This window comes from Pelophylax lessonae (assembly GCF_965119305.1).
Source record: "Pelophylax lessonae genome assembly, chromosome: 8".
Lineage (NCBI taxonomy): Eukaryota > Metazoa > Chordata > Amphibia > Anura > Ranidae > Pelophylax > Pelophylax lessonae.
The window spans coordinates 289653927-289680826 of record NC_138775.1 but is presented as its reverse complement, the minus strand read 5'-3'; the positions used below and the strand labels follow the sequence as shown (position 1 = coordinate 289680826).

The following is a 26900-nucleotide window of genomic DNA, read 5'->3' as shown; positions in this document are numbered from 1 at the left end:
TCTCACCACTGCCACCAGAATGTGACAATTGTACTCTAAGCCTCACCCTGTTTAGAGATTTTTCATCTCTCAGGACAACAACCTAAGAGACCGATCATCGCTGGAGTTGGTTAACTCCACGGGTTAATCTTTTAAACACACCCATTTTGACCATCACCACACACCATTTGTAGCATTTGCTGCAGCAATTAGGACCAATAAAAAATGTCTGTGACACTTGCTGCCACACCCAGACAGGAATGTTACAGAGTTTAAAAATATGGTGGCTCTGACGTCGTTTTTGATTTAGAACATTGGAATGAAAACTGAAATGTACTTAGCAATGTTTAACTGGTCTTGGTTTCCTGTGCAGAGTTCAATTTGTTTTAGCATATGCAATAGCTTTCTCATAAATGATTCTTCCAGTATCATTAGGCACCATGAACATTGGGCATTTTTCCCCTGATTCATGACACATTTAGATGCGGGCAAAGGGTACAGGTGCATCAGCACTTGTCATACTCTACAAGAGACTTGTAGGAAGGTAGCCTATTGTACTGTATGTGTAGTTAGCACCCCACTTCCCAGGTCAGGGTAAAGGGGTTAATGTTTTTGCCTCCTTTCCCCAGTATGTTCGAGGGCTTTCGCTGGGGCCCAACCTCCCTCCCATGTTCAATAAAAGGGTAAGAGGTCCAAATCCTATGGGGGCTCCAGGGAACAACTTGGGAATCGCATAGGGAACGTATGCTAAAGACTTGTGGGGATCTATGGTCTGCTCTGGAACACCGATTCACCGAAAGAGCCCTGGAACATAGACTTCTCTGTTAGAGCACTGCCAAGTTTGGACTTTCCCCCCAAGAGACTTCATCTGTGCAGGTAACCTGGGGCAGCCACAGTTAGGAACAGAATGTTTTTTACATGTTATACATGTTTGCCAAGTTACAGTAAACATTGATTCAACTACTCAGAGCCTGATCTGAAGTTATTCAAAGGGGCGCATGTGAGGTCTGGGCATACTATTAAAGAACTTGGATCCTCAACCACAATATGGGGTATATGAAGCATAATGAGTAGCTACAAGGAGAAACAGCAACCAGTTGTTGGCGTGGTACAGATAGGTTCTCTGTTAAGCGAGGGGGTCGGTGCTTAGACCCCCTCTCAATCTGTCCATCTCTGTCAGTCACTGGGAGTGGACTAGCATTACGGAGATCTATGCCTGTCACCTGGTATGGAAAGGGAAGGGTTTAGCGAGAACACGCATGAGGTCCACACGTTGTGCTGGGTGGGACCCCATTCTGTTACTGGGAGTGAGTTAACAGAGGTACGCTAACTGGTGGAGTGGGCAGTGGGTCAGCCTATCCCTCTGAATGCAACAAATACATTGGAGTAAGTGACTAGAGCATTGGATGAAGAAGCCTGAGGAGGAACTCTGTATCTTGGGTACTGCACACAAGTGGCTGATAATGGAGTCAGGAGACCGCTTTATTGTTTAAATTTTCACATGACTGCAGATTCTGCCTGGTCCCCTGGCATTGAGGAGCACACCTATGAAGTATTACCTCGTGCAAGGGTTAGAGACCCTTTTCAATGCCAAAGAACTCATCCCGAGGGGGAACTTCTCATGTGACCCTTGCTTAGCATCCAGCAAGAGGGAGAAACATGAAGGATGTGACGGACTACCAGTCTACCCCCCTTACAAACTTACAAACTGACAGTTGCTGTAGCTGGATAGAGCACCTAGCAGTACTTACATTTAGGGTACTTAGGGTATGTACCTAGGGATCTGTGCCCGGAATGGAATCTGATTGTGTTACAGACATTCATACCTGGGCACATACTGTCCAAATGAGTACCATTAGGTGCACCATCCAGCCATTTGGTTACCCATCTTTGTCCAGCTGCAACAGCTCTCAGCCTAGAGTTTGACAGACTGCTGGCAAGGAGGCTGGATGGTGCAGCTACGCCCTCCTCCACCCACAGCTAAATGCTCAACGCCCAGTGTGATGTCAAACAAGAGCATTGAGCTTCCAATAGTAGCAGCCTTTTGATGACCTTCTAGAGAATGTTGCTTAGCAAACCCTCACCCAATCTATTATGAAGGCTGCTGCTACACTTATAGTACACCTTCCTAACCAATCCATGATTGCTGCCTCTCTCTGTCTAATCCCTTCACGGACTTCCACTAGCCAACTGTATAAAATTTAAACTTACAAAGCCATTCACAACATCACCCCCAGCTACATCCCCTCATTTCGAGAAATTGCCCAAATCATCCACCATGCTCCTCCCAGGACCTCCTACTCTCTAGCTCCCTTGTTACCTCCTCCCATGATCAAAGCCATGTAACGCGCTGCAAACTAATGACACACAAAACTGCTGGAAAAAAAATCTTGGGAGCCAATTTGCTGCCCCTGTCCAAGTGCTGCCTGGGCTCAATGGACCCAGGGGGACCCATGGTAGGGCCAGCCCTGCACATACATTATACTTCAATGGATACTCCCTAGGACCAATTATTCAGCTATATATGTTTTCAGATGATAAGGCTTTACAATTCAATAACCAACATGTTATTGAACAGAAAGAAATTACAACTTGATAAAAACTAAACATGATATAAATTGGATACATATATTGCTTAGGAGGTCTAATGAGACCAATTCATCCGCTGGACTTTGCAGCATAAGCATGTTTGGTATCTTTTTGATTGTTATTCTCTTTTACTGTACATTAGTGTAGCCACTATTTATGAAGATTTTTACATTTTTATTGTAATATATTTTTTTATTTTGTACCATTCAACATAAACATATACTGTAAAATGAAATAGAAATATGTGTGGCCAGCTTTTCAGGTATCAGTGCAAATTAATTATCTGTACGGTATTTGTCTGATATTTATGGCCAGTGCATAGATAATTTCTGACAAAAAATGGAATGTGTATAATCAACAATAAATATTATTTTATTGTAATGTTATAAATACATTTCTCATTAGTTACACATCAATACAGCAGATATTTTCTGGATATAAAAATAAAATACTGATATTCTTGTAGCAAATAAATAATTGTCATAAAAATATTATTCTCTGAAGTAAACACTGTCTTCATAATGTAACAAAATAGCGATTGCAGTCCTGTAACATCGAGCATTGGGTGTATTGTGGTATTTAGGAGTTGCGGTCATTGCTGTTTCCTTTGTTTTGTCATGATAGCGGACACTTGGCTCCTGGTTACACGGTTATACTGGTTTTCTTTGTACTGGGATGTATCTCATCTATGGATCCGTCCATCTCTTGTGTTTTCCTGGAGTATCCAGAGATGATAACTGGAACACAGCATAGTTGGCACAGGCTGCAGTATATGGGACAGTTCTCCACCATTGGATCTTCACAGTGACGTCCAGCAAGTGTCCCTTATATCTTTTCACAGGTAAACCTTGAAGGCAATTTGTAAAATAATCACAACGAATTATAAAAGCTTGTTAAAATAACATTTAAGCCTCCTGCTCTCTAGCTCCTTTGTTACCTCCTCCCATTCTCGCCTTCACAACTTCTCCAGAACCTCTCCAATCATCTGGAACTCCCTTACCCCAGTATGACCGGTTATCTCCTACCCTGTACATCTTTAGGAGATCCTTTAAACTGCATTGATTCAGGGAAGCCTACCCCACCTCCACCTAAAAACTGTACTTGGGTCACCTCCATTAGATTATCCCCCTCAGCTATTACCTTTTGTACCGTCTCCCCCCTCCCTCTAGAGTGCAAGCTCCATGAGCAGGGCCCTGTTTTGAACTGTATTGTAATTGTCAGTGGCGGCTGGTGCTCCATGGGCCGGGGGGGGGGGGTGGCTAGACGGATCACACCATACCCCCCCGGACCACACACCAGTCCACACACCATAGCCACCCCCCCCCCGGTCGCCGTTTCACTCACCCTTCCTGGACATTTGGAGGGAGGGAGGGCAGGCAGCAGCGGTGGTCTCCTGTGTCTCTTCCCTCCTCCTCCTCCTTGGCCAATGGCATGGCTTATCAGGTAACAGGTCTCAGGACCCGCTTCCTGATCGGGCAGGGGGAGAATCCATGTGACAATAGGGAACATTCGTTTGCTATTGTCACACAACTGGGTGGGCTCGGGGTGCAGTGCTCTGCGCCCCAAGCCCACCCTTTTTAAAGCCTATTAGAGCCTCTGGCTCTAATCACGTGCTTCAAAAAAAAAAAAAAAACCCATTGGAATCTATACGTCCGGCGCCCTGCATGTAGATTAGGGGGCCGGGCGCATGGATGGGGGGGGGGCCCGGCACCCCCAATGGACGGGCCGCCACTGGTAATTGTACTTTTCCCCTTTATATAGTAAAGTGCTGCTAAATAAATCCTGTATACTAAGGAAAACTAAGGCCTTGTGGTGCGACTTTACCAGGCAACTTCCTGGTGATTTGATACGACTTTATTACTACTTTGATGCGACTTCCAAGGAATTGCCTGATCAAAATACTAGTGGTTAGACTCTGCCTGTGCCACATCCCTCATAAACTATACTAAATTGTTTCCCCTGAATATTGGGACTTTTTAGGCACTTTTATGTTTGATCATATAAATGAAAAAATGTTTATAAAAAATGATATGCGCTGTGTGCTTCCAACCGGAGAGACCTTACTACACACCATGCTGATAACAACTAGTTTCCAGGGAATTCGATACTTGAATCCAACCTGAGCACTTTCATTATAGTCTTGGAGTTTAAGGGATGGAGTCTTTCAGGTCTCAGTGACACCAGTTTTACCACAAAAAATTCAAAAATTCTAAAATGACAACTCCCCGTCATTGTTTTCCTATGAACAAGCCTCATATAGTATGTCAAAAATTGGGTGGACAAGCGGAAGCTTAAAATTTTGGTTTTAGGAGGATGCATGTAATGTCTACGAGCAATGCCATGTGATTGACTAAGTGACACCTCCTATACCCCTGATGAAGGAGAGTTTGTGCTCTCTGAAACGCGCCGGCTGGAGGAAGTTACAACTTCATCATCGCATCCTTCACAGTTGGTGTATTCGCAGTCCATCGTAATATGTATACATTGTAATATGTATACATTGTGTCGTGTGAACATTGTCATGTATTTTTCGTATATGTAATAATTCATTTTTTAACATGTATTAATATAATTGTTTATAAACATTTTTTCATTTGTATGCTCAAACATAAAAGTGCCTAAAATGTCCCAATGTGCAGGGGAAACAATCTTGTATAGTCCAAAGAATGTCTGGGTAAACTTTCTGTAATGTTGGATCCAAATCACATCAAAGTAGATGAGGATCCTGCGGCCCAGTCTCCGAAGGGAGGGGATCATGCTCTGCTTCAGTATGTCACAGTACATGCTGGCATTCATGGTTCCCTCAATGAACTGTAGCTCCTCCGGTTGGGAGTTTATTAAAACTCAACTGCAGATATTTTCTTTTTTGGGTAGAGTGCCAAAACTGAGCAAAAATATCACTGGAAATATTGACAGTGTTCTGTGCTGCGAGCATGCTCATTGTGTGCTCCCAGCACAGTGACCGAGCTGTCACCGACAGCTTCCAGGAAACCCTTTACCAATGGGGAGCCGGTGGGAGGGCTTCCAGATCATGTGACTACTGTGACAGCCAATCACTGTGATCACATGATTAGGAAGCCCTCTTAAATTTCCCATCTTTTAGAACCCCTAAAGGCCCATCAGACACCAAATGGCTTAGGAAAAGGGGGTTGTGACCTAAACTGGCAAGCGGAGTTTCTGGGTTTTTTTTTCACATTCCTCAGATTTTATTCTATTGCCACGCTATTGACAGAGGGATCGAATCTGAAAACTTTAAATGTTCGTACTCACCCCAATGGAGGGCTCAGAATCCGGTGTTAAATGAGTATGAGAAGGATCTGGTGTATGCCACCTGGAGAAAGAACACACCCATCATCCATCTAATATAACAGTAAACATTTTCCAAATGTTTTGAAAGTCTAACTGAGCAGCTAAAAAATAATATTTTGCAGTGGGACTGTGCCTGCACTGCAAGGGTTAATTGCTTGTTTAACCACTTCTGGACCGGGAAGATTTGCCCCCTTAATGACCAGGCCATTTTTTGTGATTTGGCACTGCGTTATTTGAACAGACAATTGCGCGGTCGTGCGACGCTGTACCCAAATAAAATCAATGTCCTTTTTTCCCCACAAACAGAGCTTTCTTTTGGTGGTATTTGATCACCTCTGCAATTTTTATTTTTTGTGCTATAAACAAAAACAAAAACAAAAAAAATAAAAACGGCAATTCTGAAAAAAAAAAACACTATATTTTTTACTTTCTGCTATAAAACATTCCCAATAATAAAAAAAAAAAAAGAAGAAAATTGGAAAAATCTAACTTTATCCTTTTAGGCTAATTTGTATTCTGCTACATATTTTTGGTAAAAAAAATCCCAATAAGCGTATTTTGATTGGTTTGCGCAAAAGTTATCGCTTCTACAAACTCCGAGAAAGATTTATGTAATTTTATATTTATTTTTTTTACTAGTAATGGCGGCAATCAGTGGTTTTTAGTGGGACTACGACATTGCGGCAGACAGATCGGACCCCTAACTGACATTTTTGACACTTTTGGGGGGACCAGTGACATTACTACAGTAATCAGTGCTAAATATTGTGCACTGTTACTGTACTAATGACACGGGCAGGGAAGGGGTTAACCTAGGGGTGATCAAAGGATTAATTGTGAGCCAAGGGGAGTGTTTACTAACTGTGGGGGGGGGGTGGGCTTGTGAAATGACCATAGAGACCTGTGATTCTATATAGAAGGATCAAAGGCGCTCTGTGATCATTGTACGAATGACACTGGCAGGGAAAGGGTTAACACCAGGGGCAATCAAAGAGTTAAATGTGTCCCTAGGGGTGTTTTCTAACTGTGGGGGGGGAGGCTCACTGGATGAGCACAGAGACCTCTGTTCTTAAATAGGAGGAACACAGGATCCTTGTGTTCATCACTGACAGAACGGCGGTCTGCCGTGTTTACAACCGCAGACCGCCGTTCTGTCTCCATGGGAAGCGATTGCGGGTGCCTGGCGGACATTGTGGCCACCAGACCTGCTGATTGGCTCCCCCTCTAGCCAATCGGCGCATGCACTCACCTCCGGCAGCATGCTCCCACCCACACTAACTGCTACAAGAAGCAACGCACATGTATGATGTTTTGCATAACAGAGCTGACCTGCCGCAGTATAACTATGGTGGCTGGTTGGCAAGTGGTTAATATTCTAGCAGTGCATCAGAAAGGAGATCATGCTTGTAGTGTTATCGGTGTATTTGGTTTTCCAATATTTCACCTTCATATAATCAATAGCTACTTACAAAATAGGCGAGAAGAACAATAGTAACCACTACTACACTTATGATGACAAGAATGGCGATGGCATAGCCCGGGATTGTGCCGTCCACACCTGTAAAGGGAAACAATAACAATTATTCAGCAATTATCGCTTCATCTTCTCCTCTACCTTCTCCTGCTGACTCTGTGTCTTGGCTGATAGGCCATTTAGCCAATGTGCATGAGATCCCGGCATATAGGTGTTGGTGGAAGGCAACCGTCCAGCCTTGCTGCCGGCAGACTGTTAAACTCTAGGAGAGGCTGAAAGCTGCTACAGCTGGATGGAGCTGGATGGTGCTATAAGGGTTTGTTCCTCAGGGCATGCTGCCCTAAATGTAGTTACTGCTCGGTGCACTATCCGGCTCCATCCAGTCGCAGCAGCTTTCATCCTTTCACAGAGTTTTACAGGCTGCCAGCAGAGAGGCTGGACAATGCGCCTGTGCCTTCCACCTGCACCAGGGTGAAATGCCACTGTGTTTATGAACATTTTTATTTTGTATCTCTCTCTCCCCTGTCTGATCAATGTTTTTAAACAATGTTACTTTGTATCTCTCTCTCCTGTCTGAACAATGTTTATAAACAATGTTACTTTGTATCTCTCTATCTCATGTCTGATCAATGTTTATAAACAATGTTACTTTTTTATCTCTCTATCTCCAGTCTGAACAAGGTTTTTAAACAATGTTATTTTGTATCTATCTCCTGTCTGAACATGGTTTACAATCAATGTTACTTTGTATCTCTCTCTCTTTCCTGTCTGATCAGTGTTTATAACCAATGTTACTTTTTGATCTCTCTATCTCTAGTCTGGACAATGTTTTTAAACAATGTTACCTTGTATCTATCTCCTATCTGATCAATGTTTATAAACAATGTTACTTTGTATCTCTCTATCTCCTGTCTGATCAATGTTTATAAACAATGTTACTTGTATCTCTCTATCTCCCAGCTGATCAATGTTTATAAACAATGTTACTTGTATCTCTCTATCTCCTGTCTGATCAATGTTTATAAACAAAGTTACTTTATATCTCTCTCTCTCTTCTGTCTGATCAATGTTTATAAACAAAGTTACTTTATATCTCTCTCTCTCTTCTGTCTGATCAATGTTTATAAGCAAAGTTACTTTGTATTCCTCTCTCTTCTGTCTGATCAATGTTTATAAACAATGTTACTTGTATATCTCTATCTCCTGTCTGATCAATGTTTATAAACAATGTTACTTGTATTTCTCTATCTCCTGACTAAACAATGTTTATAAACAATGTTTCTTGTATCTCTCTATCTCCTGTCTGAACAATGCTTATAAACAATGTTAAGTTGTACCTTTCTGTCTCCTGACTGAACAATGTTCATAAACAATCTTACTTTGTATTTCTCTATCTTCTGTCTAATCAATATTTATAAACAATGATACTTTGTATCTCCCTATGGCCCCTTTCACACGATCGGACCGATCAGTTCCGCCAGTCCGTTTTTCTGGCGGACCTGATCGGGCCACCCATTATCCTTTATAGAGAGGCGGATGTCAGCGGAGATGCTGACAAGATCCGCCTAAAAGAGACGGATGGCGATACATTCACTGTCCGTTCAGCGGCTCGGATGAAAACAGACAGGCTGTCCGTTTTCATCCAGTCTCCCCATAGAGGAGAGTGGGACTCTGACAGGTCCGTCTCTGCTCACTGGACCTGTCATCCGCCTGCTCAGCGGGGACTCTGAACTCTCCTTTAAGCCCCACATCCAATCCCTGTCCAAATCTTGCAACCTCAACATCCGCAACATCTCCAAAATACGTCCCTTTCTAACCAATGACACAACAAAGCTCCTAGTTCACTCCCTGGTCATCTCGCACCTCGACTACTGCAACACCCTCCTCATTGGCTTACCTCTACATAGGCTACCCCCCCTTCAATCCATCATGAATGCTGCGGCCAGACTCATCCACCTTACCAATCGCTCAGTGTCCACTATTCCGCTCTGTCAATCCCTCCACTGGCTTCACCCAACGAATTAAAATCAAAATACTAACAACATCTTACAAAGCCATCCACAGCTTAGCCCCCAACTACATCACCAGCCTAGTCTCAAAACACCAACCTAATCGCTCTCTTCGTTCCTCTCAAAACTTCCTGCTCTCTACCTCCCTCGTCACCTCCTCCCATGCTCACCTCCAGGACTTTACCAGAGCCTCTCCAATCCTATGGAACTCCTTACTCTGATTATCTCCTACTCTATTAGCTTTTAGACGTTCCCTGACAACCCTCCTCTTCAGAGAAGCCTATCCTACCCACACCTAACAACTCTACCTCCATTTTCTCCATCAACCCATGCCTCACGGTTTTTGTTTCACTTGACCCTCCCTTTTAGATTGTAAGCTCTAATGAGCGAGGCCTTCTAGTTCCTCCTGTATTGAATTGTATAGTAACTGTATTGTCTTCCCTCATAATGTAAAGAGCTGCACAAACTGCTGGTGCTATATAAATCCTCTATAATAATAATAATAATTTGTATGACGATAGTTTATTATCTTACTACTCAGAAACGTTATTCCTCTACGGTTTCACCTACCTGGAGTTGAGTTATCAGTAATGAGAGGGATGTCCCCCAAAGTGCCATTAGCTTGCGCATTCCTATCAAAAATTTTCTGTACTTCTACGTTACTATGAACGTCAGCTGGGAATACGGCTGAAGTGTTGGCGATGGTGGAACCTTCCCTGTAGAGAAAACACAGAAAAATCTTAACTTTACTGTCATCCAGATACAGATCCACCACCCACACAGACATATTCCTCTCTCTATATACCCAGGACTATAATAATGCCAATAGATCCAGGTCTGGCGGGAAGAAAAGGGAAGGGAGGGGGGAGAAAGAAGGGGAGGGGGGGGACTTCCAGCAAGTCCTGTTGATGGGGATTTACATGTGCAATTTTGTAGGGGGGTATTTGGAATAAAAGTTTTTTTTTTTACTGGATTATGCCATGTGTTCCTTTTATTTTGTTTTCTGTATGATCAGGGCCGCTGATAGGGGGGGACCACCTGCCCTCTTGTAGGGGGACCGAGCACACAGGGGGGCCCACACAGAGAGGGGGATTAGTGATGGACAACAAATACAGAAATCTTCCTCCAGCACCTGAATCTGATCTGTCCCTCTCCCTGCTATCAGCTTTTATCTGTTGAGAAAGAGACAGTCGTCCCTCACTAATCCCCCTCCCTTGTGTGCCCCCCCCCTCCCAGCACTTATCTCTGCTCAGGAGTTTATTTGTAAATTGTAACTTTGTTTCTCTCTCTCTGTCTCTCTGATCACTGAGCTCCAACTGCCCAGCCTGTATATTTTTCTCATCTCATCTTTTTTTATTTAACAGTTTTTTTTTAGATTTAGCAGGAATTATGCGAGTTATGCTATATTTGTGTCTGATAATAGTGATTTTGTTGTAATTTTAGCTAAATATATCTTTAATATTCTCTTGGGGGGCCCTGCCAGGTAGTCTGTATGGGGCCCCGCGATTTCTAACAGCAGCCCTGTGTATAATCACTCATCTAGTTGAATGGGGATGAAGCACAGAGCTGACAGCTATTGGTTTTTAAAGTGGTTGTAAACCCACCTTTATAACTTTTACCTATAGGTAAGCCTTTAAAGCGGTAGTATACTCGGCCTTTTTTTATTTTTACCTACAGGTAAGCCTATAATAAGGCCTATAATAAGGATTACCTGTAGGTAAAATTAATATCTCCTAAACCTGCATGGTTTAGGAGATATTCGCCTTGCATGCAGCCGCTGACACCAGCGGCGCATGAGCTCTGAAGGTCCTGCGTACAACCCCACCCACATAGCTGATCATCCGGGGCACCCCCCTGCGCAATCACAAGCATTATGCCCAGCCCCCACCAGTGGCGGCTGGTGCTCAAAATTTTTTTTGGGGGGGGGGGGGGCGCAAACAGAAAAATGTAATAGGCATTGCTTTGCGGCAAAGAACGCTGTAAGAAATTGCGTGACTTTGAGGTCGCAAAAGTGTGAAAGGGGCCTTCAGTAATTAAGGTATAGTGTGCCCCCTTTCATTGCAGAAAGAACAGCGTGCCCCCTTTCAATGCAGAGAGACCAGCGTGCCCCCTTTCAATGCAGAGAGACCAGCGTGCCCCCTTTCAATGCAGAGAGACCAGCGTGCCCCCTTTCAATGCACAGTGACCAGCGTGCTCCCTTTCAATGCACAGTGACCAGCGTGCCCCCTTTCAATGCACAGTGACCAGTGTACATGCCCCCTTCAATGCAGTGACCAGCGTACATGCCCCCTTCAATGCAGAGATCAGCGTACATGCCCCCAATGCAGAGACCAGCATACATGCCCCCTTCAATGCAGAGATCAGCGTACATGCCGCCAATGCAGTGACCAGCGTACATGCCCCCAATACAGTGACCAGCGTGCGTGCCCAATTCAATGCAGTGACCAGCATACATGCCCCCAATGTAGTGACCAGTATACATGCCCCAATGCAGTGACCAGTATACATGCCCCCAATGCAGTGACCAGTATACATGTCCCCAATGCAGAGATCAACGTGTGTAACTCCAATGCAGTGACCAGTATACATGCCCCAATGCAGTGACCAGTATACATGCCCCCAATGCAGTGACCAGTATACATGCCCCCAATGCAGTGACCAGTATACATGTCCCCAATGCAGAGATCAGCGTGCGTGCCTCCAATGCAGTGACCAGCATACATGTCCCCAATGCAGAGATCAGCGTGCGTGCCTCCAATGCAGTGACCAGTATACATGCCCCCAATGCAGTGACCAGTATACATGCCCCCAATGCAGTGACCAGTATACATGTCCCCAATGCAGAGATCAGCGTGTGTGCCTCCAATGCAGTGACCAGTATACATGTCCCCAATGCAGAGATCAGCGTGCGTGCCCCCTTACTTACCTGGAGCAGCAGGCGGCGATCGGCTCCTCCTCAGTCCCCTGAACGGCTTCTTCTGCTCGGTCCCGGCGCGTCTCCTTCAGTTCTTCCAGTCCCGCCTCCTCCTCCGCCAATGGCATGGGGTTTGCCTTCCAGCCAATCAGAAAGCGCGTATCGGACGCGCTTCCTGATTAGCCAGGAGGAGAATCGGTGTAACAATAGCGAATTTTCATTCGCTATTGTCACAGAATGGGTGGGCTCGGGGCGCACTGCTCTGTGCCCCGGGTCCACCCTTTGCATCGCCCTATTAGAGCCTCTGGCTCTAATCAGTTGATGAAAAAAAAAATCCCCATTGAACTCCATGCGTCCGGCGCCCCTGCATGCAGATTAGGGGGCCGGACGCATGGATGGGGGGGGGGGGGGGGCGGCGCCCCTGCGCCCCTAACGAGCCGGCCGCCACTGGCCCCCACCCCAGGAGGTGGACCAGACACCACCCACACAGCCCCAGCATAAGTGGAAGGGGGGTAGGACAGGGGGGGCAGATGAAGGGGGGTGCCTGCTGGAAATTAGGGGTACCCAGGGGTCTGATACTGTCCCCAGGAGAGGCCCACGTCCACCCCAAAACCCTCCAGCGGGAGAGGGGGGACAGCTACTCCCCATACCAGGAACCATGCAGGCATCTCTCAAGACAGAACCCCTCGCCTTCGAAATGGGGGATGGCTGTTGGCCAGGAGGAACGCTGCGACTCGGACCGAGACCTGATCATATGCGACTTCGCAAAGTGTTTAACTCCGTACAGGCCAGCCCCATCTGGTGAGGATATGTACTCCTGACTAGGCAGAAAAAACTGAGTACCTATAGCAGAGAGAGGGAGTATACCCCGTGGGACTGCCAATAGGTGTAGCCAGACTTTTTTTCTGCCTAGTGTCCTACTCCTGTAGGGGACAATATAACCCAATGGTGAAGAAGATCAGGAGCTGTGTCCGTCAATGAACGAAAGAGAACTTGGGTTTTTTTTTTTTAAAATTGTCGCTCTTTGTTCTGGAAATTTTATAGATAGGCAACTCCTATCCTCATATGGATTAGTGGTTCCAAAATAATAAGTACTGCAGTAGGGAACAGACACAAAAAGATACGCTCTGCATCTTTCCAAATCACTGTTCTGTTTTATTTGACACAATTGAAGGTTTTTATACACACATGATTACATAGGTATCATATTTTTCTTTATAGCGCAAAAAAAAAAAATTGCAGAGGTGATCAAATACCACCAAAAGAAAGCTCTATTTGTGGGGACATAAATTTTATTTGGGTACAGCGTTGCATGAATGCGCAATTGTCAGCTGAAGTAACGCAGTGCCGTATCGCAAAAAAAAAGGGCAAATGGAAATGTCGCAGGAAGTACAGGGCAGCGTGAATCACAACCTCTATAATCCATGATAAAATAGTGATGGACATCATGTGTTGTCTCCCCATGCACACAGATTTTCTATGTTTAAGTTGCCTTATCATCCTCCCTAATGGGACCCCTTCCACCCCGGGCCCCAGAGCAGTTGCATTGGATGCTACTGTATAGTTATTGTTTCACCATTGGACCTTCTACAGAACCCTGCACACTGCCCACACCCCCATATAATAACATTGGGTTACCTTACCTGAAGCCATGTACAATGACACCAATACAGTCAAACAAGGTTTGACGAACGAGTAGGAGCGCCTGCAAAGAGAACATAAATAATTACGGTTATTGATTTGACACGGTGAAAATTTAAAGGCCTAAAATTCAGAAGTTGGAAAACTTGATTATAATGTAAGTCCAGCGAAATAGTTTTTTTTTTTTCTTTCTGTAAATGAAGGATTAGAACCTCTGTCAGGTTTATACTGCTATCCAGGGTGATAGGGAGATTTCTCCTCACTTCCTGTCCTGCTCACAATGGTTTCACTTTAGGGAAAGTGAGGAAAAATCTCCAACATCGGCACAGACGGAAATGAAAATACTTTAACGACTATACTGCGGCAGGTCGGCTCTGTCCTGCGAAACTACATAACTGTACATCGCTTTGCGGGACCGCGAGTGAGTGGGGGAACCGCAGGGGAAGCTGATCTATGGGTCCGGTGGCCTCCATTGCCGCTGGGCACCCGGGATCGCTCCCCGTGGAGACAGAATGGGGGTCTGCCGTTGTAAACACGTCAGACTGCTGTTCTGTCAGCAATGAACACAGGAATCCTCCTATTTAGGAACACAGGTCTCTGTGTTCCTTCCATAATCGCATCCCCCACACAGTTATAAAGCACCCCCTAGGGACACATTTAACCCTCTGATCGCCCCTGATGTTAACCCCTTCCCCGTCGGTGTCATTAGTACAGTGACAGGGGGGTCTCTGGGTATAGAGCTGGTGATAAGGTGAAAAAAAAAGTAGCTTATGTTTAAAATAAAGTTAATAGAGCTGTGCTTTATAAAAAATAAAATGACTCAATGCTTTTATAGTTTCCCTTTAAACTATCTAACAAATTTAAATAATTTATGCCAATAAACTCTAAATAATATTTAGGCCAATAAGAACAGTTCTTATACTCACATATATCCTAATCCTTTCACTAAGTTCCTTGTATGGTTTGGATGAAGAATTCCTATATTCCACTCTGAAGGGCAGATCCATTTTTATAATAAAAAAATAACTATAGGTTTTCTGTTTGGTGATTGTGGGCTTAATGGTTGTTGTAGTTGTTGAAGTTGTACTCTCCACTGCTGTAGTTCTTGGTTCCGCAGTTGTTGCTGGTGCTGCTGTAGTACTGGCTGTTGAGGTTATAGCTGGTGCAGCTGTAGTTGCTGCTGCAGTGGTTGCAGTTAGTGCTTCTGTAGTAGTGGCTGTTGCAATTGTTGTTAGTAATGATGTAGTTGTAGCTGGTGCAGTTTTATTTGTGGGTGTTGCAGTTGTCAGGACTGCTCTAGTTGTAGCTGGTACAGTGGCAGCCAGTGTTGAAGGTATAGTTGCTGCTGCTGCTGTTGTAGCTGGTGGAGTTGTTGTACCTGGTGCAGTTGAACCTGGTGGTGCTGAGGTTTTTGATGCTGCGGTTGATGTTATTGCTTCTGTAGTTGCACTTGGTGCCATTGTAGCTGGTGTAGTTGGTGCAGCTGCAATAGTAATCAGTGTAAAAGTTGTAGTCGGTGCTGCTGTTGTTGTACCTGGTGCAGTTGAACCTGGTGGTGCTGAGGTTTTTGATGCTGCAGTTGATGTTATTGCTTCTGTAGTTGCACTTGGTGTCATTGTAGCTGGTGTAGTTGGTGCAGCTGCAGTAGTAGTCAGTGCTGAAGTTGTAGTTGGTGCTGCTGTTGTTGTAGCTGATGCAGTTATACCTGATGGTGCTGAAGATTTTGATACTGCAGTTGATGTTATTGCTTCTGTAGTTGCACTTGGTGTAATTGTAGCTGGTGTAGTTGGTGCAGCTGCAATAGTAGTCAGTGTTGAAGTTGTAGTTGGTGCTGCTGTTGTTGTAGCTGGTGCAGTTGTACTCGATGCTGCTGAAGTTATGGGTGTTGCAGTGGTGGTCAGTGTTGAAGTTGTATCTGCAGCAGTTGTTATTAATGTTGTTGTAGTTCTTAGTGCTGCAGTTGTAGGTATGTCTGCTGTAGTTAATGCTGAGGGTATAACTGGTGCAGCTGTAGTTGCTGCTGCAGTGGTTGCAGTTAGTGCTTCTGTAGTAGTGGCTGTTGCAATATCTGTTAGTAATGATGTAGTTGTAGCTGGTGCAGTTTTATTTGTGGGTGTTGCAGTTGTCAGGGCTGCTCTAGTTGTAGCTGGTACAGTGGCAGTCAGTGCTGAAGGTGTAGTTGCTGCCGCTGCTGTTGTTGTAGCTGGTGAAGTGACAGTCAGTGCTGAAGGTGTCGTTGCTGGCACCGCTGTTGTTGTAGCTGGCGCAGTGACAGTCATTGCTGAAGGTGTAGCTGCTGCCGCTGCTGTTATTGTAGCTGGTACAGTGACAGTCATTGCTAAAGGTGTAGTTGCTGGCACCGCTGTTGTTGTAGCTGGCGCAGTGACAGTCATTGCTGAAGGTGTAGTTGCTGGCGCCGCTGTTGTTGTAGCTGGCGCAGTGACAGTCATTGCTGAAGGTGTAGTTGCTGCCGCCGCTGTTGTTGTAGCTGGCGCAGTGACAGTCATTGCTGAAGGTGTCGTTGCTGGCACCGCTGTTGTTGTAGCTGGCGCAGTGACAGTCATTGTTGAAGGTATAGTTGCTGCCGCCGCTGTTGTTGTAGCTGGTACAGTGGAAGTCAGTGCTGAAGGTGTAGTTGCCGCCACCATTGTTGTTGTAGCTGGTGCAGTTGTACTTGGTGGTGCTGAATATATAGTCATTCCTTCTGTAGTTGTACTTGGTGTAATTGTAGCTGGTGTAGTTGGTGCTGCTGCAATTGTAGTAAGTGGTGTAGTCGTAATAGGTGCTTCTGTAGTTGAGGGTGCTGGAAGAAGCAGGAAGACAAAATATAAGCGGATTAAACTTAAGCTTTAGCTTGCGATATACCTATCCACAGATATTTTTTTTTTTTTTTGTGATCTGGCGCCGCATGCTCCACACCATTAGCTGTACATTGGTGTGTATTGTGGAGGCAAATAATAAAAAAAAAAAAAACTTTTATGGGCGATTATTGCAACACATAGGGGTGAAGCCAGCCTTACCGTGGGCTCAGCCTTTAATACACGTGGATATCTGGTAACGCCCCCATAATTTGTATAATGATAGTTTGTTATCTTGCTACTCGTAAACTTTATTCCTTTATGGTTTCACCTACCTGGAGTTGTTGTGTTATCAGTAATGAGAGGGATGCCGCCCAGGGTGCCATTGTCTCGCCCATTCCTATCAAAGATTCTCTGTACTTCTACGTCACTATAATTGTTAGCTGGGAATTCTGCTGAAGTGTTGGCGATGGTGGAACCTTCCCTGTAGAGAAAACACAGAAATATTTTAACCTTGCTTGCCTTTTCCTGGTCAGATCTTCCGCTCACACAGACCTATTGCTCTTCCAATAAACCTACTAAAATGTATGATGTGTGAACAGACAAACAGGCAGTGGCGGCTGGTGCATTGGGGGTGCAGGGGCGCTGCCCCCCTATCCATGCATCCGGCCCCCTAATCCACATGCGGGGTGCTGGACGCATGGATTCCAATGGGTTTTTTTTTTTAAGCACGTGTTTAGAGCCAGAGTCTCTAATAGGCTTCACAAATGGGTTGGCTCGGGGCGCATAGCACTGAAAAGCAATGAATTTTCGCTATTGCCACACTGATTCTCTTCCTGGCCAATCAGGAGGTGGGTTCTGAGACCAGTTTCCCGATTATCCGAAAGGAAAAGCCATGCTATTGGCCAAGGAGCAGAGGAGGAGGAGGAGGGAGGAGACTGAGTGGGGAAGGCGCCGCTGCCTGCCCAGGGTGAGTGAGCCGGCAACCGGGGCGGGGGGGACAGTGCGGGCTGGAGCAGGTGGGGGACAGTGCGGGCTGGAGCTTATGTGGTCGGGGGGGGCGGGATATGGTGTGGTCCATATTCCCCCAGCCCATGGAGCACCAGCCGCCACTGCAAACAGGCCTTATGCATTGATACCCTTTAAAGCAGCATTTCTCAAATATGGTTCCTCCAGAGGTTGCTACACTTTGCTTGAGCAAGGAGCAATTTCTACCCAAATTCCACCCAAATAAAAAAAAAAAAAAACACTGACACCACTGATCTTTTTAGTTATCCGTAAGAGGAAGCTCTTCCCCCTGTATCACCAACATAAGGAGCATTCTTCCCACTGACCCCCAATGTAAGGAGAATTCTTCCCACTGACCACCAATGTAAGGAGAATTCTTCCCACTGACCACCAATGTAAGGAGAATTCTTCCCACTGACCACCAATGTAAGGAGCATTCTTCCCACTGACCTCCAATGTAAGGAACATTCTTCCCACTAACCACCAATGTAAGGAACATTCTTCCCACTGACGACCAATGTAAGGAGCATTCTTCTCACTGACCACCAATGTAAGGGACATTCTTCCCACTGACCACCAATGTAAGGGACATTCTTCCCACTGACTTCCAATGTAAGGAGCATTCTTCCCACTGACCACCAATGTAAGGAGAATTCTTCCCACTGACCACCAATGTAAGGGACATTCTTCCCACTGACCTCCAATGTAAGGAACATTCTTCCCACTGACCACCAATGTAAGGGGCATTCTTTCCACTGACCACCAATGTAAGGAGCATTCTTCCCACTGACCACCAATGTAAGGGACATTCTTCCCACTGACCACCAATGTAAGGGACATTCTTCCCACTGACCACCAATGTAAGGGACATTCTTCCCACTGACCACCAATGTAAAGAGAATTATTTCCACTGACCACCAATATAAGGAGAATTCTTCCCAATGTTTCTTTATTAAAAGTCTTGCAATCAATAAGCATAAAATCAATATACATAAATAAATATATACATATTTACATGAAAAGGGAAAAAAATATATAGCAAATTCTGCTCTCAAACAAAGAGTGGCTTTACAGCAAAAGCAAAACTCACATCATGAACATGTCATTACCGGGGAAAATAATCTTAATAAGACTCACACTACCACACCAGACATCAAAACCTGCGAGGTCAAGAAACAAAACCACTCCCATTATGCATGCAGCCCTTCTTCAAAAAAGAAGATCTTAACCAACAAAGGCTAAGGGAGTGAAAGAAATGGTTTAGGAAAAGAGCTCATCACCCAGAGATGGACAGTTCACCTAAGGCAGGTCTGATATTCCTCCGCACCCTTATCCAGACCGCTCGAGGCTCCCTGCCCTTCCCAAGACCCCAAATCCTCCCAACCTCACCCAGAATATCGTACACCACCACCTCGACAGGGAGGACTTTCTTCCGCAGGGTAATCTGGCACCATGCATTCCACGTGAAGTAACAAAAAACTATACTAACCAGAAAAAGTGTATCCAAATCAAAATCCCAGGGTGTCGGGAATGCCCTGTAAACCCACTCTGCATTACTAATGCTATAGAGAAAGGGGATGCCTAGAGACCTCCCCACCCTTTTATACACCTCTATGTTAAAGGGAGACTGGGAAAAAAAAGTGGTCCATAGACTTCACTTTACCAACACACTCCGCTCTAGGACAATCCTGATCATCCACAGGGCAATGCTTCAGGTTCCCTCTCACATAGAGCCTTCCATGGAAAGCGAGCCAGGTTTGATCCCTAAACTTCAAAGGGATTCTTCCCAAAATGGATAAATGCAACCCCTCCCTCATTACGGAGTCTTGGCAAACCCTTAAGGCCAGTGACACACTGAAAGCAGAGCCTAAAACCCTCTTCTCCACAAGTTTCCTGGGGAGGGACTTGATACCCTCCACTGTCCCCTGCCACTGCCAAAGCATTTTCGGACACAGGGCAACATAAGCCGGAAGCTTGCCATGTCGGACACTCAGACTTTCAGACCCTGGCCCGCCATCTTCCCAACATCCTAGAAAAGGCCTAAACCAAGATTGAAAACACACACCCATCCCCGCGGGGTCTCTGCTAACATATTACCAAGATTGTACTTTAAAAAGAGCAGAGAAAAGAAAACTATAGGGCTGACCATTCCTAGGCCACCCTCCCGTCTGGACAGGTAAGTTACATTGAGTTTGATCAGGTTCAGCCTATTTCCCCATAACAGTTGGAAAAAGCAGCTGTACACCCTTGCATAGAGAGATTCCGGCAAGATACAAACAAAGCTGACATGTAAAAAGCCTTGCAAAAATAAAATCTCAGCATCAAACTCACTGTGCAAAAATAAGGCAATATCACGAGCTCTTGCAGATTTCATGCTGGCGACATTAATGGTCACCACCTTTATCGGAGTCGGAACTGCCACCAGGATGATTGGGGTAGTCATTTCTACCACACTCTGATCACCCGAAACAGCTCTCTTAAGATTATGTGACTCCCCCTCATCCATAGATGATAAAGAAATAGACAAATCCAAAAGTACCAATACCTGGTCACATGATCACTATGCTTGATTGGAAAGCAAACTCTCCTAAACTAAACCCCATAGAGAATCTGTGGGGTATTGTTAAGAGGAAGATGAGAGACACCAGACCCAACAATTCAGACGAGCTGAAGGCCGCTATCAAAGCAACCTGGGCTTCCATAACACCTCAGCAGTGCCACAGGCTGATCGCCTCCATGCCCCGCCGCATTGATGCCTTAATTCATGCAAAATGGAGCCCCGACCAAGTATGTATATTATATAATAATAATAATAATATAATATATGCATATTATACTGTACATGGTCAGACTTTTCACTAAGCCAACATTTCTGTATTTCTGTATTAAAAATCTTTTTTTTTTATTGGTCTTATGTAATATTTTTCTCAGATACTGAATTTTGGGGTGTCACTCGCTGTAAGCCATAATCATCAAAATTAAAAGAAATAAATGCTTGAAATCTATCACTCTGTGTGTAACGCATCCATATAAAATGTATCAGTTTTACTTTTTGAATTGAATTACTGAAATAAGTTACCTTTTTAATGATATTCTAATTTTATGAGATGCACCTGTATATGTACACTTTACATTTAGTTATAACGAAAACCCCTAAAATTACTTTTACAAAGTAAAACATTCATATAGTTTTTATTTGCCTCTGCACCAAAGGAGCTGACAGTCTATTATCGATATGAAAATAATTTATATGCACATACTGTAAGTCTTGGTGGAATTCAAATGCTGGATGTTAGGGAGGCCTTACCAAAACCCCTGTACACCACCCCTCCCCCACATAATAACTTACCAAAAGCCATGTACAGTGACACCGATACAGTCCAACAACGATTGATAAATGAAAATGTACGCCTGCAAGGAAAATAGACATAATTACTTATAGTGATTTCTAATGTCAAAATTGTACAACCTAGTATTCAGAAGTAAACTTTTTTTAAAGGAATAGTGTAAGTCCAGCAAAATGTATAGAAGGATTAAAACCACTGTCAGGTCTTACTGCTATCCCAGGTGATAGGGAGATTTCCCCTCACTTCTTGTCCTGCTAACAACTGTTTCACCAGACAGTAAGTGAGAGAAAATCTCCAACATCAGTACAGGCAGAAATAACAACTTTTGAGTTGAGTAGGGAAAGAAAGGAAGCAAATGGATTACCATGACAGCTAAATAACTAAGTTAGTATAATCAGGAGTCTGCCCACATCTCTCCCTATGACATGATTGTGATGATTTCCTTTTTAAGGAAATTAGAGGGTTTCTTTTATTTCATTTCATTTTTTAGAGTTTACACCTTTATAAGATGATTTCTCTATTTTTTTTTTTTTTATTATTATTTGTATACAAGCATTTTTTCCCCCAAAGATACTTTTATAACATCGGTTTGCAGCACACCTGTAGATGCAGCAAGGCCTGCACGCTTGTTGGCTGCCTCTGTCTAACTGAAAATCTAGACGGGTATAAATACTGCTAGGAGAGACAGAGAGGTATGTCTGTCTCCTAAATCATTTATTCAGCTATGTGTATGCGTGGTGTGTAATCCCCCCCCCCCTCGCCAAAGAATCTGTGGCACTGCAGCAACTGTTGACAGTCTGGGGAGGGGGGGGGGATCTGTACTGTGGGGAGCTGTACTGGTTGGAGGTAGAATATTATGGGGGGGGGGGGGGAGTGGTGTTTGTAGTGGGGGTAGTTGTACTGGTGTGGAAAAGATCTGTACTAGGGTGAGCTGTATTGGTGGTATTAGTGTGTGTTTGTGTGTGTGTGTAGCGGGGTTTGTACTGTGGGGACCTGTACTAGTTGGAGGGAGATTATGATGGGGGGGGGGGATTTGAAGTGGGGAGTTTTACTGTTGGGGAGAGATCTGTACCAGAAGGAACTGTACTGGTGGTGGGGGAGCCTTACTGGTGGGGGAGAGATCTGTACTGAGTGGAATCTTAATGGGGGGAGCTGTATTGGTAAGGGAGAGATCTATACTGGAGGGGGGGGGGATCTGTACTGGGGAATCTTTACTGATGGGTGGTTGAGATCTGTACTAGAGGGAGCTTTACTGGTGGGGAGGGAGCTATACTGGGGGAGAAACTGTACTTAAGTTATCCATTCTATATTAATAGATTTGTGATTGGAAGAGACTTGTACTGGAGGAGAGATATGTACTGGAGGAGAGATCTGTACTGGAGGGGAGATCTGTACTGGGGGAGATCTGTACTTGTGAGAGGGACCTGTACTTGGGTCAGGGTGAAGGCCTGTACTGGTAGAAGGGGGGGGGGGGGAACTATACCGAGAGGGGGATCTGTACTGGGGAAATATCTGTACTGCAGGGGCTTGTACTGGAGAGATATCTGTACTAGGGGGAGATCTATACTGGGGGGGGGGGGTGGAAGAGAAATCTGTACTGAAGTGGAGGAGCTGTAATGGAGGGGAGAGCTGTACTGAAAGGTGGGAGGGGGGGGTCTGTATTGGAGAGAGCTCTGTACTGTGGGGAGATCTCTACTGCAGTGGGGGGAGCTGAAATGGAGGGGATTTATACTGTAGGGGGTACTGGGAGTAAGATCTTCACTTTGGGGGAGATGTGTACTGCAGGAATATCTATACTAAAGGGGAGCTGTACTGGGGCAGGAGCTGTACTGGGGGAGGAAGATCTCTACTGGGGGGGGGGGGGGTGATCTGCATTGGTGGGATTTTGGCATGGGGAGGGAGGTTTTTGTTGTACTCTGTCTACTGACCTATGTATTACATATACCTGGCCCCTGTTGTTTGTAGCACAGTAAATATATATATATATATATTTTAAATAAGGTCTGTGCCCTCCCACAGTGCAATCACACCATGGTGCCCATAGAAGCATCCAAATTAGTTTGCTCTAGAAGGAGGAATCAGGCCCTTCCCAGCAAACAAAAATGATCTACAACCCTGCAACAAACAGTAAATAAGCCTGTATCGGTGAATATGTGTTGAATGATGCTGGCCATGTTGGATGGAAATTATAGAGTCTGGAGGAGACAGCAACAGAGATACGGTGAGAGTTGCAGCGACAACTTACTGGAGGTCTGCTGTACAGAAATGACTGAATGCCATTATAGTTTCCCATTATACTGTCTACAAGGGTAAATTCATGAACATCAAGAAACTAACTAACTAACAATATTTAGGCCAATAATAATTTTTATACTCACATAAATCCTAATCTTTTCACTAAGTTCCATGTATTTTGTAGATGAAGAATCCCTATAATCCTCTGTGAATGGCATATTCATTCTTATGATAAAGAAATAACTAACAGTTTTCTGTTTAGTGATGGTGGGCTTAACTGCTGTTATCGTTGTTGGTATTGTAGTTGTGATCATTTCAGCTGTCGATGTGATTGGTGCAGTTGTAGTTGGTACTGCTACAGTTGTAGGTGGGACAGTTGTAGTCCGTTCTTCTGTAGTTGTAGTTGGGGCAGTTGTAGTTGGTTCTTCTGTAGTTGTGGATGAGACAGTTGTAGTTGGTTCTTCTGTAGTTGTAGGTGGGACAGTTGTAGTTGGTACTTCTGTAGTTGTAGGTGGGACAGTTGTAGTTGGTACTTCTGTAGTTGTAGGTGGGACAGTTGTAGTTGGTATTTCTGTAGTTGTAGATGGGGCAGTTGTAGTTGGTTCTTCTGTAGTTGTAGATGGGGCAGTTGTAGTTGGTATTTCTGTAGTTGTAGGTGGGACAGTTGTAGTTGATATTTCTGTAGTTGTAGGTAGAGCAGTGTTAGTTGGTACCTCTGTAGTTGTAGGTGGAGAAGTTGCAGCTGGTACTACTGTAGTAGTAGATGGTGCAGTTGTAATAGGTACTTCGGAAGTTGTAGGTACAACAGTTATAATTGGTACTACTGTAGTTGTAGGTGGGGCAGATGTAGTTGGTACTACTGTAGTTGTAGGTGATACTTCTGCTGTTGTTATAGCGGGGACAGCTGTAGTTGGTAATATTGAAGTTGTAGTAGGTACTTTAGTAGTTGTAGGTGGGACAGTTGTAGTTGGTACTTCTGTAGTTGTAGGTGGGGCAGTTGTAGTTGGTACTTCTGTAGATGTAGGTGGGGCAGTTGTAGTTGGTACTTCTGTAGTTGTAGGTGGGGCAGTTGTAGTTGGTACTTCTGTAGTTGTAGATGGGGAAGTTTTAGTTGGTACTTCTGTAGTTGTAGGTGGGACAGTTGTAGTTGGGGGTTCTTCAGTTGTAGTTGGGGCTGTAGTTGTAGGTGCTGCAGTTGTGGATGCTGCAGTTGTAGTTGGGGCTGTAGTTGTAGGTGCTGCAGTTGTAGTTGGTGCTGCAGTTGTAGTTGGGGCTGTAGTTGTAGGTGCTGCAGTTGTAGTTGGTGCTGCAGTTGTAGTTGGGGCTGTAGTTGTAGGTGCTGCAGTTGTGGATGCTGCAGTTGTAGTTGGTGCTGTAGTTGTAGGTTCTGCAGTTTTGGATGCTGCAGTTGTAGTTGTGGGTGTTGCAGTTATAGTTGGTGCTGTAGTTGTGGGTGTTGCAGTTGTAGTTGGTGCTGTAATTGTGGGTGCTTCAGTTGTAGTTGGGGCTGTAGTTGTAGGTGCTGCAGTTGTAGTTGGTGCTGCAGTTGTGGATGCTGCAGTTGTAGTTGGGGCTGTAGTTGTAGGTGCTGCAGTTGTGGATGCTGCAGTTGTAGTTGGGGCTGTAGTTGTAGGTGCTGCAGTTGTAGTTGTGGGTGCTGCAGTTGTAGTTGGTGCTGTAGTTGTGGGTGTTGCATTTGTAGTTGGTGCTGTAGTTGTAGGTGCTGCAGTTGTAGTTGGTGCTGTAGTTGTGGGTGCTGGAGGAACAAGGAGAGGCAACATTTAGGCAGATTTAACCTAAAATTTATCTAAGCCCAAGAACAAACAAAAGTTAGCATTGCACATTACTTGTTCTTAGAAGTGGTGGCTACATTAGTTTTCTTTTTTAATTGTTATTTTTTCTTTATTTTAACTTGGTAATCCTGCCAATGACCCAATTCATATCCTAAAACATGTCTTTTACTGCGTGTAACTACAAGTGGTGAAGTTGACCTTAGCAGAACCAGGCCTTTTAACCACTTGCTGTCCGTATAATTTATACAGCGGCAAGGCGGCACTGCTGCGCCGGATCATGTACCTGGTAGGTGATCCGACACTTCCAGGTCTGGGGTGTGCAGCGATTCACCAGTGACCTGCTCCCTTTTTTATTATATACAGTGGGAGCTGATCTGCAGGGAACCCTGGACTCGATGTTCACCAGCACCCGCCAATCATCCTGCAGAGGGGTAGAATGGCCATCTGCCTATGTAAACAAGTCAGATAGTCGTTCTGACAGGAGGGAAGGCATGGATCCTGTGTTCCTGCAAAGCAGGGACATGGATCCATGCCTTCCCCTAGTAAAAGCACCCCTTACACAGTGGAAAAGCCCTCCCTGGGAACAAATTTAACCCTTTGATCGCCTCTGATGTTAACCCCTCCCCAGCCAGTGTCATTAGTACAGTGACCAGGGCATAGGCATGCACACAGGATGCAGTGCCGATTTCCCCCTGCTTCCTGGCGCCCCCTGTCTTCCCCCCTGCAGTGTTGCCCGCATCTCTCCTCTCCCGCCAGCTGCTGTGGGGGATGTTTCAGGATGGAGAGCAAGGGAAGAAGCAGGTAAATATTTCATTTATTGGCCTCTTCCTTTTCTGAACGAACACAGTGAGTGATCTGTACCGTTCACTTCTGTGTTCATTCTTAACCGAAGCATAGTAAACTATTACTATGCTGCAGTTTGTGAATGAACAGGAAGCCGCTCAGCTCTGTTCTCAGTCCCTTTCTCTGTCTCAAAAGTGAGACATCAGGGGTCTGTTTAGTTCACCAAATAAAATTGTTAAAAAAAAAAAAATGTAAACAAATAATAAAAAATAATATTGTAAAAAATAATCAAAAAAAACGAAACTAAAATAAATAAATAAAAACTATTAACACCGTCCGCTGCTGTGATGATATACACGCATGTGTAACTGTGCTATGGGGTTGCCACCCTAATGCAATAAACTGATCACTATATTGGTGTCACTGGTACCAAAAAAAATGTCAAAAGTGTCAGTTTGGGGTTTGTTTACTAAAGCTAGAGAGGGCAAAATTAGTCACAATTCTGCAGAGAAACCAATCAGCTTCCAACCTTAACTTGTTTTAATAAGCTTTAGCAATAAAACCTGGAAGCTGATTGGTTTCTCTGCAGAATTGTGACTAATTTTGCCCTCTCTAGCTTTAGTAAATAAACCCCTCCGTGTCCAACTGATATTGACTGCAATACCACAATCCCGCTCATGGTCACCATTACTAGTAAAAAAATAAATATTTCCCAATGTTTGTAGGCGTGATAACATTTGTGCAAACCAATCAATATACGCTTATTGGGAAATTTTTAATTTTTTTTATTTTCAAATAGTCTTTATTGAATTATTAAAATTACATAAAATGTAGATTCATTGAAAGCTACATATAGTTGTTTCAACCAGACATCATCACATTCTTATGTTCAAATAGATAGGGAAATTTTTTTTTACCAAAAATATGTAGCAGAATACATATTGGCCTAAACTGATGAAGAAATTCGATTTTTTCAATATTTTTATTGGATATGTTTTAGGCTCCGTTCACATGTCAGCGT

At 44.5% G+C, this 26900-nt stretch overlaps 1 protein-coding gene across 1 annotated transcript; it reads right to left on the bottom strand.

The window, feature by feature from the left end:
• Nucleotides 1-5838: 5838 nt before the first annotated feature.
• Nucleotides 5839-23544, bottom strand: LOC309561154 (uncharacterized protein). Its single transcript, XM_082264900.1, has 5 exons — nt 23447-23544; nt 21071-21132; nt 17049-17197; nt 7347-7435; nt 5839-5899 (listed from the first exon to the last, which is right to left on the bottom strand). The coding sequence occupies exons 1-5, from the start codon at nt 23525-23527 to the stop codon at nt 5852-5854; spliced, it is 429 nt and encodes a 142-aa protein (XP_082121026.1). The 5' UTR covers nt 23528-23544; the 3' UTR covers nt 5839-5851.
• Nucleotides 23545-26900: the final 3356 nt, after the last annotated feature.